The 15,833-nt window shown below is 30.1% G+C and overlaps 3 protein-coding genes across 3 annotated transcripts in view; 2 read left to right on the top strand and 1 right to left on the bottom strand.

Moving 5' to 3' along the window:
- Nucleotides 1-1,301: 1,301 nt before the first annotated feature.
- LOC125062377 (galactosylgalactosylxylosylprotein 3-beta-glucuronosyltransferase S-like) lies at nucleotides 1,302-4,705 on the top strand. Its single transcript, XM_047668247.1, has 4 exons — nucleotides 1,302-1,764; nucleotides 2,699-2,959; nucleotides 3,516-3,786; nucleotides 4,083-4,705. Exons 1-4 carry the CDS (start codon nucleotides 1,595-1,597, stop codon nucleotides 4,491-4,493), a joined length of 1,113 nt encoding a protein of 370 aa, XP_047524203.1. The 5' UTR covers nucleotides 1,302-1,594; the 3' UTR covers nucleotides 4,494-4,705.
- Nucleotides 4,706-6,793: 2,088 nt separating this feature from the next.
- On the bottom strand, nucleotides 6,794-12,271 carry LOC125062378 (L-galactose dehydrogenase-like). The gene is made up of 7 exons (XM_047668248.1): nucleotides 12,090-12,271; nucleotides 10,008-10,125; nucleotides 9,720-9,881; nucleotides 9,216-9,449; nucleotides 8,282-8,413; nucleotides 7,577-7,749; nucleotides 6,794-6,937 (listed from the first exon to the last, which is right to left on the bottom strand). The coding sequence occupies exons 1-7, from the start codon at nucleotides 12,170-12,172 to the stop codon at nucleotides 6,853-6,855; spliced, it is 987 nt and encodes a 328-aa protein (XP_047524204.1). The 5' UTR covers nucleotides 12,173-12,271; the 3' UTR covers nucleotides 6,794-6,852.
- A 1,917-nt stretch (nucleotides 12,272-14,188) lies between these two features.
- LOC125062220 (alpha-mannosidase 2) overlaps nucleotides 14,189-15,833 on the top strand; it is a 42,092-nt gene continuing 40,447 nt past the window's right edge. Inside the window, exon 1 of the mRNA XM_047667987.1 lies at nucleotides 14,189-14,379. The gene's annotated coding sequence lies outside the window, so the exon portion shown is untranslated. The remainder of the gene's footprint in view (nucleotides 14,380-15,833) is intronic.

Below are 15,833 nucleotides of genomic sequence, written 5' to 3' on the forward strand. Positions count from 1 at the left end.
ATCGAAATCAATACAGCCAACATAAAATAGACAGTTTGCATTTCGCAATTTCACCTATTTTTCTTTACATTTGAAATTACTAGGTTAAATTCTGAAAAACGTGTTTATATTTTGCCTTTAATTAAACGCATTTAAAGTTTATTATTGATCCGACACCGACTTCCTACTATTTCTAAAATAACAGCCATTTTACGCATGTCCCGTTAGTATTGATTTTTTATTCCGAATTCGGTACTTTTTGAATTACAACATTAAAATATACTTATATCGTTTGATATCCGATCGAGGCATAGCAAAAATTTAAATGTCGAACCTGTCCGCCAATATTTGTAACTTTATCGTCATTGAATATTAGATTATATTTATATCATAAGATTGAATACTGATGGACATTGGACATTGGCTTTTATGAAGGATGATGTTTTAACATTTGTTAAATTAAAACTTTTAAGTTCGATGGCGAATGTATAAATATATTTATTAAACTATAGCATAAAGTAATCCACCATATTTTGTTATAAAATATGTTATATAGTAAGTACTTAATAAAAATTCCGATCATTGAAATATGATCAATTAATTTTTATGTCAGTTACATATTGTTTATTTATTACGGAGTTCGGCTTTTAATTTTTTTTTGACGATTTTATAGCCTGGTAACGAGACCATTAAGGGTATGAAAATTAAATAAATACATGGTTGCTCAAAAACAAGTAAACAAATGTTTTTACATTAAATATAATTCTGCAATTTGTTATGATTCTATATATATATTTCTATGACTATATAAAGAGTAATATAAAGTCCTAATACAATTTTGGAGTATATTTTTTTTATAATTAGACTGGTAGTAACATATTATTTACAAGCATGCTACGTCATCGTCGATTCGATTAATTTGATTCAATGAATAAAAACCAATGTTTTTAATTATGGATTTTATAATTATTTTAGTCCGTAACGTTTTTAAAGTCATTTTTTATGAAGATGTATGTTAATATAACGCTTTATGTTTCATACCTATTTAAAATGTATTTAAAGTGTATTAAACAATGTACATTATCTGTGTACATGCTATTATTTTAAAAAAACACTACTAGTGTAAAAATAAATAATTCTTTAAATGCCGAAGTTCACGACATAGTAATATGTGGTTAGATGTTTGCATTAAGAAAATATTGTACATAATGGAAACCATATTAAATAGTTGTCTATGTAAAATCCAGTATTATAAGTGTCAAGTGTCAATTGTTGAGTCAACTAAACAAATATACATATTATATAGTGACTAGTGTCAGTGAATAGTGATTAGTGACTAAATACAAGAAATGCGTAATGCAGTCAAAAAACAAAATAAAAATGTTATAATAGATATTAGAGAATTCTTCAAATAGGTTTATTTGACCAACTCGACATGCCTTGTGATTTGATTTTTACCTAATTGTACATTTAAAAAAATATAAAAAGATAATTTGCCAAGAACATTTGACCTCGGATTTAATGCCTATAATATATAGTAATTAAATATAATTATTTACTCTTATTTTATAAGAAATGCTGAATTGATGGCAGTATACTATGTTGATAGTTCTTAATGATCATATTATACTTAGCAATAATTTCATTCTTAAATTCAATCCTTTATGTTCTTTATAATAACTGTAAAATGAGATATTGGAAAGTCTTTAAAAATATTTTTGTAATGGGTTTTATAGTAAGTGTTATGTGGCTTATGTTTTCATGGAGCAGTATGGAGTTTATCAGGTAATTTTTAATTAAAATTACAATCACAAGAGATGTATAGAATTATTTATTAAAAGAGAATTATACATTATTTATTAAAAGAGTGTAATGGAGAATGGTAAACATTAACAAAGGTTACAAGTACAACTGTGATCAAGCTTCAAGTAATACTAGGATATAATCTTGCAACCTACTAATGTAGTTGTTAATTATATATGTTATACCTTTTTACTCTATAAATTTTTATAATTTTCTAATTAACCAACCTTTTTAAAAGTTTTGTCATATTATTTAATGTGTAAAATATAATTAATAATTTTTGGTATTCACAAAACTGATTGAAATAGTTTTAATTATACCAGGTGTTACTTGACTATAATATAATGAGTAAAATGTTCTAGACATTGACCTTTCTGAAGTTGCCTTAATAATGTATATGGCATGCATAAGTAATAGCAGTGGCACTAATCCCTACATTACAAGAAATGGGACATCCTAAGCAATTGTAGCTGACTTACAATAATCTACTGACTAATCTACAATCTATAATTTAAAAAAAATCCCTGCTTTAATGTAGATTTTTTGGATATTTATCTGTAAGAGTAAACAATATATATATTTATATATAGGGAAAGAAGATTGGTTTAAAGCTAACCCTTAATCAAAAGCTTTTGAATGTGTTCAGTGCCATGCACTTAATAAAAGTGACAAGAAATTCTTAGGTATTGGTCTTGTTTGTGGACTCAGTATCCGCACTTAGACTCTAAATATGTCCGTTGTGCATATATTCTTAGACAGATATAGATGTAGTTCTAAAAACTTATGTAATTTGGGAGTTTAAAGCATGACATGTTTAAGTAAATTATTATTCAACATCTCATAAGTGATGTTGTGCTGTGTCATTTTTTGAATGCAAGTTACATAATGAAATTTAAAAACTATATTATAATTTTAGATATGCATCAATGGATCCTAGAAGTATTCCAATAACTGTTAAAAATAAATTATGTCATGTGAATAACAATGATGAAAGAGTGTTTTTAAATAATAGTTCAGATTTAAAGATGATATACTATGTAACACCAACTTACCCAAGACCAGAACAAGTGCCAGAGTTGACAAGACTTGCTCATACCTTGATGCATGTACCAAAAATTCATTGGATAGTAGCAGATGATCAATCATTATGTTCAAAAGATGTTGCTGATATTCTTAGGTGAGTGTACACAGTTTTAAAAACAGATACAGACATCTGGACTGTTGGTGGCTTTTACTAATCTGTCTTAGATGCTTTTGTGCATGAATATACAGGGTGGCCAAAAAGTCGTGGATCAAACGCAAATAGGGGATAGATGAGGTCATCAGCGGCAAAAAATTGTTCTACGGGAGGTCTCTAAGGTGTTCCCTGGTGTTTACTAATTCTTCTTAAAATTCGAAAATATCTACATCCTGTATCTTTTTCATAATATCCACTAGATTGGTACTGATGAGTTCTTGCGTTAGACATACTATTTATAGTTGTTTATTGAGTGTATTGAAGATAATATTAAGTTATACAATATAAATTTTTTTCAAATCAAAACTTTTTGTATATTTCGGACCCCACCATAAAGAATAGATTGTATAAAGCATACAATCTATTCTTTAACTTTATGAAATATACAATATCTTCTTCTGTTTTACACTCAAAGTATTTTAAACTTTTTGCATACAGACTGTTGAGTGTCTGACATCTGAACATAGTCTAAACAATATAAAATTCTTAATTCTAGACGTACTGGCCTGCCATACACACACATATCTAGTCCTAAGCCATACATATATAAAGGAACAAACTTCCCTCGTGGAGTTGCAAATCGACGAGCAGCACTCTCCTGGCTTCAAGAAAATGCTGTTGAAGGAGTTCTTTACTTTGGAGATGATGATAATACTATTGATTTGCAATTATTTGATGAAATCAGACTTACTAAAAAAGTATCCATGTTTCCTGTAGGCCTGATAGGAGATTATGGTGTTTCTTCACCCATTGTCAAGGATGGAAAGGTAGAAATAGAATAATAAATATGTATTAACACAATTATTTGATAATATTTTTTTCAAACTATTTGCAAAGAGACATGAAATGATACCAACAAAAGATTGAATAGCAATTTGAAGATAAATAATAATATAATATATAGCCTGATGAAGGAATAGAGCATCATTCTATTGTAATATTAGATAAATTTATAGTAATCATTTTAAGTGTTGTTTAGAACATTCCTATTTTTTGTCTTGATATATTAAAAAAAAATATTGTTAAATCAAACGAAAATTAACTTCTCCACTTTATGTTTCAGGTGGTGGGGTTTTTTGATTCATGGCCTGGTTCAAGAATGTTTGCAGTAGATATGGCTGGGTTTGCTGTGAACATTGAGTTTCTAAAGCCCTCTGCTAACATGCCATACATTGCCGGCCATGAAGAGGACAGATTTTTGGTTAGTTTAGGCTTAAAATTGGAAGACATTGAACCTCTTGCTGCTAATTGCTCGAAAGTACTTGTCTGGCATACAAAGACAGTTAAATATAAAAAGCCAACATTACGTGTTGATATTAAGAAGTTAGAGGATGTTACTGCTTATAAATATTTTGTTAATCTTCTTAAAGAAACTAGTAGGCTAGGTATGGCAAGCATAAGTAATAGCAATGGCACTAAGCCGTACATAACAAGAAATAGGAAGTCCTATGAAACTGTAGCTGAATTACACTAATTTACTGACTAAACTATAGATTGTTTAATGTCTATATAAAAAAAAGTTCCTTGCTTTATTATAATGTAGCTTATTCTGATATTTAACTATAAATGTTTACGCTGTTTTGCCGTATATACTATGTGAAGAATATTGTTTTAGAGTTAACCCGTTATCTAAAAATCCTCATGTAGCTCTTGACTGTGCTCAGTTTTCGGCCACTTAATAAGTGACAAAAAAAATTTGTGGTTTGGAAATATGTGTAATGTTAGACAATTAGAGACCTAGAATCTCAACAGGCAGTGTAGTTTCTTTGTTTTGTGTTTTACATGTTTAAGTAAATTATTTTAATACATCTTTGTGATGTTGTGCTGTTTTGTGTGCCGTTTTTAATGCTTAAGGCATGTTTATTTTTGTTATGTTTTAGTCTTTTCTGTTTGACAACTGACTTTTCGGCACTTATGTTGTGTGCGCACTGACAGAAGAATGTCTATGGTAGTAACTTATCACCGACTCGTATTTTGAAATGAGTCATAATCTGTTTTATAGTGTTCTCATACGAATCTCGTCATAGTAAATTTATATTTAAATAAACACACACACACAGAGGATCTCGTTCAGAGTATTTCTAAAAAATATTAAATTAATTTTATTAACTTATTATTCTATATATGTATTCGTTTTAAAATAATATTAAGGGATTCTTAAATAGAAGGATTTGTAGATTGTGCATTTAATATTATTAAAGGTATGATGATTTTTATTAGATTAAGAAAATACTAGAGGCACAATACTAGATAGGCAATAAATTATACGTCCTAAGGATACTTAAATAATATTAGCCCTAATAAAATTTTACAAATGGAGGAAAAATCTACCATAATATTATGTTATCACTTGATGCAGCTTAAAATGCATGCTAACCTTGTGCTATACAAGGTTAGGACAGACTAGGTACGAATGACATTTTTATACACTTAATTATAACTGCAGAGTAAAAAGTTAGTAGTGATGGCCTAGTGGCTTTAGCGTGCAACTCTTATCACTGAGATCGTAGGTTCGGTCTTCTGCTTCACCAATGGATTTTCCATGTATAGTTAAGGAAAAATTAATGAGGAAACCGGCATGGTGCAGACTCAAAAAGTCGACGGTGCATCAGACGCAGAATACTGATCTACTAAAAGCAAATCACTTAACAGATACAAGTGATGTACGGAGCAACAAGGTTGTAGCGCCACTGGTTATTTTTTAGTCCGTGTATGTAAAATGTACCATAGTGATTGTCATGTTATTTCATTTTTACCGAGCATTTCTCATTTCATTTTTCATTTCATTTTTATCAAATTTGTATTATTACATTATAGAATTGTGATAAGTTTGATGCTGCCATATGACACTCGTGTTCAGGAGCTTTAGTGGGTCACGACTGTCGAAAACTGATTTTGTCTCAAGTCCCAGTTCATAGTTATCAGTGATAGCGTTATCGTAACAAAATAACGTGATGAATAATAATTAGGCTTAAACACTCTAGTCCTCATTGTTGTTAAAATACTTGGAATATATTAAGTGCAATATATTTATATATACTTGCATTTATTGATTTATTTTATTAAAAATATGTCAAATGATTCATCCCTAGCAAGAATCTTTTTGAATCTCAAAAATGTTTGAAAAATACTAAAATTGTTTTTAACTTTATGTTTTTGTGTATATGTATACGTGCGTTCAATTCGCAATATAAAATCTCAATTAGACATTATTAAATATTGCTTTAGTCATGTAGTATTGCAAAACTTTTGTTTGAATCTCATTGCATTAAATTAGTGAAGTTATAGACTTGGTATAGATAAACTGTGTGACTTAGTAGTGAATTCGTTTATTCGTAAGTGTTCCGAACGTTCGGAAATTCATTCTAGGTGCTTGCACCTACACTTGTCTTAAACGATGACAATATGATCAAGGGTTAATCACCTACTTGTTTTTAAAAGATATGATTTTAGAACAGATACAATCTAAGGCTAACACCAATATAGGGTTGAGAAGCTTCTGGATGATTAGTATCTATAGTTTTAAGGTTAGTTCTCTATATAATTAAAGAACAACTTTTGTTGTGATTGTGGTAATAAATTTAATATGTGCTAGTTATTTTACATTCCCGAACACATTAATTCGATTTTATGTTTATTGTTGTGTACACACAAATTATTTTATTGTTTAATATAGTTGATATTTGGTCGTGCATTGTTTTATCCTAGTAGCGGTAGTATTTAATAGGATGGGTTTTAGTTTATGTATAAATATTATACCAAAATAAAATATTGTTGATGTATTTTTTTGTTTTATTTTCATAGACAATGATTATAGACTAAAAGCATAAAATTTAATCCTTATATATTTGATTCAATTTTTCTTTATAGACTGGTAGTTCGACGTGATCCCAGTGGAGTGTGATCTTGTCAAAGAATCTGAAAAATAATTCCAATATTACATGCAAGCATGTCTTTGGACAATTAAAAATATGTGTTGAAATTGCCATGTACATTTTGGACGGAAAGAATTATTGGTAAAATCATATGTATCAAATTTAATACAACTTCAAATACATATACTAATGGTATTGGCTTGTGGTTATCAATTTAGGCTACCCTACATGTATAAGCATACACATGCTTCCTAGCCATATATATATAATATATATATACATATATATTATATACATATATATTATATACATATATATTATATATGTGTATGTACTAGCTATGTTCCAACAGATAGGTCTTGCCGGACTGCGATACCCATGGCAACGTATTTTTTTTTCTATATGACCCCTAATAGTCTATCAGGCAGAAATCTGGTGGAGGACCTAAAACCAGGGGAATATCAAATCTTCCCTTTTCTAAAAAATCTACTTGCCTATTAGATTAAAAATTATCAGGAAACAGATGCATAAATCTGAAGCCCACACCTTAAGAGGTTGTAGCGCCACTGATTTATTTTGTTTATTGTAGTATGCCAGGTCGAGAAAGAATGACACATAGACAGACGTAAGTTTTCTACAGTTTTCATTCAAGCCCTTTAGTGTTAAAATATTTTTGGTTTACCTGGTCTGTACTTCTTTCAATATTCTCTCTTCTAAGTCTGTCAGACCCTTTTCCATGACATCGACGGTGTCACTCATTTGCTCAATGTTCCAAAATCCACAGATGTTTGTATCTATACCTGGTTGGTTAAGAGTAAACCATGTCGCTATTCGTGCCAGCTCTACATTGTATTTCTGTGAAACATAATTTAAAACTAGAGTCCGCGCCACCAATGAATGCCGATGGACGCGGCGCTAGCGAGTAGCGCGGCGTACTGCGTAGTAATAATATTATGTTGCTAATGCTAGGCGCAAGGCTATTTTACCCCAACGTAAAATAAATTAATATAAAATTCGCGAACTAGTCTCTAAGATTTGCTCCTAATGTTAAAACATTAAAAGGAATAAAATAATATTTCATTGTAACGACAAATTTAGTTCCAAGGTTCCCGTCGGTAATGAGTGGTGGCGCGGACTCTAAGTTTGAACTTCTTATTGATGCCAGATGGAATGATATGTACCTACTCGTAAGTAGTCGTTAACAATGACGACAATGATTTAACTTAAATTTTAATGTTATGAGTGTTGAGCCGTGACACGTCTTTGCTAAACATCTTCAGATAGTTCGTAATATATAAAAATAGTAAAGAAATATATAAAAAATTTCAGGTGTGTTCACTTAGCCTTTCTTTAAAAACAGGTGTGATAATAAAAGAACATTGTTTACCTTACAATATTCCGATGCGCATTTACAGACAGCTCTTATGTCATCGCTAGCGGGATGCCATGGTTCGGGACCTTTATTTGTTAGAAGCCCCATGCCGGTGGCTGCAGCGTTAATAATACCAATTCCTTTATCCTACAATATACAATTAATGGTTGGTTCAATTTATCAACGCACTCAATAGGATTCATTTCGCAGGTACTCCGCTATAAATACGGGAAAGCGTAATGGGATTTCTGCGACCAACTTTGCACGCAATCTATGGTCTCTGATAAACTTATTTGACCCGCCATGTGATTGATCCTTATTTGAGTGATTGATATTTAGTTGGGTTTTCGATCCGAACAGGATTCCCGGCCTCAGTTACAGTCCTTCACGAGGTCTTGGAATAACGTTGTAGTTTTAATTGTGTTGGATGATGGTAAATGCTAGGGCCAACCGTTTTTTAACTTAAAAATACATCAAAATAATAACAATTTTATCGTTAAATTTCTTAATGTAAATAAAATGTTATTAAATATTGATGATGCTCATGGTAAACAGTCATCCGAGTTTGTGATAGTAATTTGATGAACGTCTTTAGTATCTACCGTGTATCATTTTACAATTTTATTCTCATCAAATAATTGATTTGTTTTATTGAGTAACAAGTGACGCATATATTACGTCAGTATTTAGTCTTCCATAGTCCCTAAACTTTGACCTACGTAAGAGTGTCGAAGTGGCATCTTGTTTTAATAATATCTTTATCAACGTCAATCTAAATACTTGGAAATATTTGTTTAATTGGTTTGATGTAATAAGAAATTAGCAGACTTAAACTAAAATACATACTTCCGACTCTCGCATTGAGAGTAGGAAGGAACTTTTATCACTAGCGTCTTGTGATGATTACATTTTACCCTGTCTACTAAAGTAACAAAATAGTTAATATTACCTTGAAATATTTTGTGTAGTTCTGTAATCGATTATCGAACAGTGTTGATTTTGCGTAAGATAATATTGACGATATTTTGACCTCTGATTCTTCGACAAGTTCTTGCATAACGTCTATATCATAGTCAGCAATTCCAATGTAACGTGCTTTACCGTCCCTCACAGCACGCTCAAGAGTGGGTAACGTTTCTTTCAAGACGACCGATATATCTGGAGCGAATGTTACGTCATGGACCTGTCAAAATCAATATATTTTTTATGCTCTACAATTAACTCATGAACAATGTTTTGAAGGTAAAATAAAAATAGTGCACCGCAATCAACAGTCTCAAGTAAATGTAGCTTTTAATAACTATATAATAAACATCAAGAATAAAAAAATATTTATAATAAAATTAAATCTGCATAAATGAGTATGTGTTTAAACCACTTGCGTTTGAACTCTAGAAGAACACGTTCAGCATCTTCAGGTTTTTATCAGCATAGATAAGACCTTGACACTGACCTGAATCAAATCAACGTAATCTAAGCCGAGAAGATCGAGCGTGTTATTCAAGCCTACTTCGGTTTTTTCGGCCGAAAAGTCGAACATCTTTGCGGTTTCTTTCTCATATCTTCCAACTTTACTGCCAATGTAATAGGAATCTCTTGGTATTCCTTTAAGGGCCTGTAAATAAATAATCCAAAAATTCGTTAACCCTTTAACGACAGAATGAGACAAGTAAAATCGAAAATTATTAAATATTTTCTGAACGTTCTCTTCCGTGTATTTGTACATAAAAGTTAACTATACCTTTCCAATAGTTCGTTCTGAAGTTCCTTGTCCATACCAGGGACCGGTTTCTATATAATTTATTCCCCGCTTCAAAGTTTCTTGAATAAGATCTACGGATTTTTGTTCATCGAAAACTCTACAATAAAACCGTCTAGATATTAATTCAGTTTATTTGGAATTTAATAGCCATGGACCGTCTTCAATTACAGTATGCTGATGTCATAGCCATCACCATTGCTTAGTGCCTAACGTACAGGACGCCTAACTCGTTTTGTTTGATACCTAGGGAAATAATTTATTCAGGATAAAAGAAACAAGTAGGCTGATTCTATATTTCCGAAACAACCCGACTTAGGCTCTTTCAAGAAAAGAACGTACCAATTTTTAAAAGGTCGCCCACGCACTCGCGACTCCTCTGGCATCGAGTGTCCATGGGCGGTCACTTAGCATCAGATGAGCCTCTGGCGCGTTTGCCCCTTATTCTATAAAAAAACATGTTGGCAATCACCAATCAGCCTACTATTCTGTACAAACTACAGCACTTGCATAATGCCGCCGTATTGGCGGTACATTTTAGTCTTATTGTAGGCTACTATTTAGTAGGTAATTTATAACTATATATATAATTAACTATAATTAACTATTATACAGAGAGTGAACTAACGATTTGGCTGTGTCTAATGTTATAATAGCGGGAGTCAAAACATATATAATGGTTCGAGAACTTATTATTAGAGAATGGTTACATTCTATTAGTCTATATATCATAGTACCTTAGAACAAATAGATAGCATTCTTGTATTTTCAATATTATAGCGTACCTAAGTAAAACTATACCTATTAGATAATTCCTACAGGATAATCTTTAATTTACAGGCAAGAGCTTAAGATTTTACTGTATCAATAAGTACCTATTGCAGATTAGATAACAGTAGTCTGTTATTAAAATACGGGTTTAGGTGGACAGTAATAAATATATTGTATTCAGAACGTTTAGCTAATTACTACATAGCATCACTCGTATAGACTGTGTTTGTTGATGACTATTTTTTATTATTTAACTAACATGAGAGTCATGAGAGCCTAAAGGTTAGGCGTCAACCCTGGAGTCGTGCGTTCGTTGTTAAGGAAAACATCGTCAGGAAACCAGGACCTTGTCATAAAACAATCAAGAAAAAAAACAGAAATCTATAAACCAAGGAATGCATTTTTATTTATTAATTCGCGGGAAGGGAACGGTAATGTTAGTCACGTTTATTTTCTTATCAATAAAAGAGACCCAAAGGTAAGGTAGGTTGTAAAAGATAAAAATAAAAAACCAAAAACTTGGTTTTTTGAATTTTTCACATAAATTTTGAGGTTATGTGAAAAATGTGTAAATACAAAAGTTTTAGATCTTTTTATTACCTCCAACTTTGCCATTTAACTTTCTTCGATAGGACTTGTAGTTTTGCCGGAAATCGAGATAAACCGTTTTTTACCCTTAAAACTCCCCCCCCTTCCCCTTCCCGACCTCAGATCGACCGTAATTTATTTTTCCTTTCATTTTGATCATATTCCCCTGCCTTTCTAATGGATTTCATCCTACTGTAATTTTTTTCACTTTTTATTTATTTTGAAGGCTATCTGCACTGGTCTATAAGTAGTAGGTACGTCCTTGCGTCCTTGTCATAGATGTCATCAGCGCAAAATGTTAAACTTTTTACTCTACAAATAATAATTTCTCAGTTTGATAAAAACTAGATATTTGATATATTTCTAAGCTAACGATCATATTAAATCATATAAAAGTCATTATTTACAAGAAGGAAAAAGAAACAACTAAAGTAAATCAGTATAAGAAAGCTAAATTAACAATAGTATGGTAGCTATATTAATCAGTTTCGAAAAATTACTATGACACTACGATAAAAACGTTAAGACTATTCTGTAAATAAGAAGGAAATAAGAAATCAGAAAAGTATAGAACTTTTAATAGGAGATCTAAATTATTATTCATTAATTTGTAGCCGCTAGGCGACTAAAAATACAATAAGTTTATCAAGCAGATAGCGTAGGTATATACCTACTGATAACAAAGAGAAAATTATTATTTCGTACCCATAAATATTGCTGAATGCCGCTCCTCCACAGCTTACGTGTGACACTTTTAACCCAGTGGCACCAAGTTCGTTGTATTTCATGATAAAATTCAATTATTGTACTCGCGTATTATAAAATGCGACTGCGCCTTCCGGGCGCTAGTATACGACTGTCGACTGGTCTGAGTGGTCACCCGTCACTACTTGTTCTTGTTCACCTAGCAAAATAACGACAGACTCTGAAAAGTCTGAACGCAGGAGGCAGGAAGAGGCGCACTAATAAAATACAGCACTGTATACTTATATGTATTTGTTGTAAAATTTATTTTGTATTTGTATTTATACCTAAGAGAAAAGCTTGAGGATTTCGTTAGGTATGTTACTAATGGATAAACTAATGAAGTTATATGCCTTGTAGATATCGTAATTCCGAATTTCCATCATAAATATAGCGGTACTAGAACTTAGAAGTAATACTAATGGTATTACTTTAGTGCCGCGGTTTACTTCAAAACACACATCAAGTAGAGGTAAACTTTGAATCTTCGTAAGTAGTTGGCACTTAATCGAAATTATATATAACTGAAAAGATTTATTAGCGATTATTTTTCTAAATTTGTAAGCATATTTCTCGACACAAATTTTCATTTTGTTACTGGACATACTGAGGTCTGAGGCTAAATCTCTACTTTTTAGATTTATATTTTGCCAATACCGGATAAAAAAACCCCACAGATTCGAAATATATTTAAGAAACTACAGGTTACAGAAATTGTGATTTTTATTTCATCTTTATTTTAAGAGATAAGAAAAACATGTAAAAAGTATTATAAACTATAAAAAATTGAAAAATTAATTATTATGTCTATATTATTAAACTTAAAAAAAACATGCATTTAAAAAAACAAAAATGTTTATCCAAAACCCTTAGATCTCATAATCCAAAAAAATACTGTGACCATGTTAATATATTATTTCTACTTTTGACGGTTATTTACCAAATCCAACGAAATTACATATTATATGTAATGTCTGTTTGTTGTATAGCCCATAGTAGATTTTCAATCTTGTTAACATAATTCTTCTATTGCTTCGACAATCAAACAATTTTATATATTAGGGAATATATGTCTTTTATTTATACAAAATTTATTTTTCTCAATAAGGTATTTATAAAGTACAAGTAAATAATTACATACAACCTGCCTAATAATTGTACTTGTTGACTAGTAAACAGTATCCAGAATATTGCAGACCAGAGGGAATCAGGTTTATTACTGCTCGCTTAAATGCTAACTACACTTTTCAAAGCTAATTAAATTATCATTTCTTCTATCTTCTTATTTTTTATCTACAATTCAGTAATAAAACTTCTTTACTGGCTGAATTATTAAGTCAAATTACCAATTTATCTGCAAATTTACATAAAACATAGATGCAAATACAAAAATATTATTGATTGATTGATTAATAATTATTTAACATTCTTTGCACATATTTTTTGATGACTTGTAATGTTATGTACATTACAGTTAATATAAAGATACTAACAGTTTATCTAAATTTGTTTATTTGCGAATGATATTTTCAGAACAGATGTCGATAAAATGTTTGATACCTATGTAAAACCAACTATTATAACATAATATAGGATGTTATAAGGTAAATATAGTAGTAGTAGTAGTAGTAAGTTCTTATTAGACTGAGCAATTAACATACTTGATCCTTGCGAGCTTATTTTATTTTATTAAAAAAAAAAATTAAAAAGTTTTCCTTTTAAACTTTTTACTCAATTATTCGATATAATTATAATAATTATTTGTCATTCTCAAATGACAATCTTTATATATTGACACTGACAACTGCTCGGCAGATGATACTATACCTCTACTATAACTTTGGATGATCCAGTTTCATTTGAATTAATATTATCTACCCATACTTAAGATACGAAAAATACGATTATATATTATATACATAGACTGATATCAAATTTAACACTCTTGAGAAATATGTATATATAATATATACAACTGTGCACAGAGTATATCTTTACTCTACGGTGACAGCTCAAAGCAAATCATGAAGTTTCAGCATTCGGGCTATTGGATGACAGACTCGTAAATCGTAAGATATCGGTATTGTTCAGCGGCAGCGTACTACATCGCTTGTCTGTAATTGCCTTGCGGTAAAGAAATATTTTATTATTTACGAGAGTATTATAATTGAACACTGCCACAATTTGTTTGAAAATCTACATAACGATGACCGAAGGTGCTGAATTTTAAAGAAAGCAAATAAATTTAAATGTAAGTAGACAGTATTTTTTATGACACTGTGAATCTTCGCTGTTTACAAGTTACGGAAAGACTAATTTATAGATGATGCGGTTTAATTTTTATACGCGACTTGTTTTTATTTAATAGTGATTTTGCGAGTAAGATTGCAGCTTTTTGGCATTGTTTGCCTTGCGAAAATGCTATGCAAGTTTTTCTTATTCTTAATCATAAGTTTTAGTATTTTTTACTACCTCTACTGTCTTTTGTTTACTCATATTTATATTGGTTATTAATTATTTATAACATAGAGGTTTTTATTTGTTTGAATACTTCGAATTGCTTAATTTATTTAAATGTTTTGCATTATTCTATTATAATTTAGTGTACTATTGCAAGTTAAAATAAATTTTCTATTAGGTTTTATTTTATTTTTGAAATAGGGCAATTTATTTTATTGAACAAGTAAATGCTAATACACTTATAGAAATGTAACAGAATAAAAAAAAACAGAAAAAAGTAAGTGTTGGTGATAGCATGTAGTTAGTAGTCAATTGTTCATATTTATTACTATTATTTAATATTGTTTCCTCTTTATCTTCCCTTTATAATAATTTAAAGGAGATTATTTATTTAATATACAACTGGAATATTCCACTTCCTGTCTTAATATTTACTGTGTAGTTGATTATTTAAGGAGGCCCTAAAATTGGATTATACTAGATTATATTTTAATAAGTCATATGAACTTGGAATCATTTAGTTTTTCAGTTGGTGAATTAAAATAATTAATTTTTATTTTTATTAAAAAATTACCAGAATAGTATAAACCAACTGATTGTAATCCATGACCATATTTACTATTTTCATGCATAATTGTGTTCTAATATTCTCTTAATGTGGCGTGCCTCATCATAAAAAAAATATAAAAATGTGACAAAAATTTGAGTATGTTTTTAAAAACACTGTAATATTTTTTTAACAATTGTTTGTAGAACAATTTCCAAACTTGTTATTTGTAAAACTCCATATATGTATTTAAGAAAATAACAAAAATACAGAAAAAAATAATTTATGGGCTGTTAAAATATAAAATATTATTAAATATAATATGTTAATAACCTTAATGACTAAAATAGCACAAAAATACAAAGCATTGTTAATTCAAGATTGTCAATGTGACAAGTTTAAGTTTTAAGGCATTTAACAACGTCTGGCTATAACTTACTCAAAAATATTGATGGTAGTGTAAGAAGTATTTTAACCATACTTCATATACATTTTGATGCAAATCAATCCTATGCATTGTAATAAGTAGGAAGTAAGCACTAATTACTATGCAGCAGATAGAAAGAGCGATATAAGCGAATAATTGATATACTTTTCTTTACAATGGAGTATAAATGAGGACGTAGTGAAAAGGATACGAAAGAGAATGCTTAGATATTTTGGCCACGTAGAAAGGATGAATGAGAAGTGGCTTACGA

This window comes from Pieris napi, chromosome Z, assembly GCF_905475465.1.
Source record: "Pieris napi chromosome Z, ilPieNapi1.2, whole genome shotgun sequence".
Classification (NCBI taxonomy): domain Eukaryota; kingdom Metazoa; phylum Arthropoda; class Insecta; order Lepidoptera; family Pieridae; genus Pieris; species Pieris napi.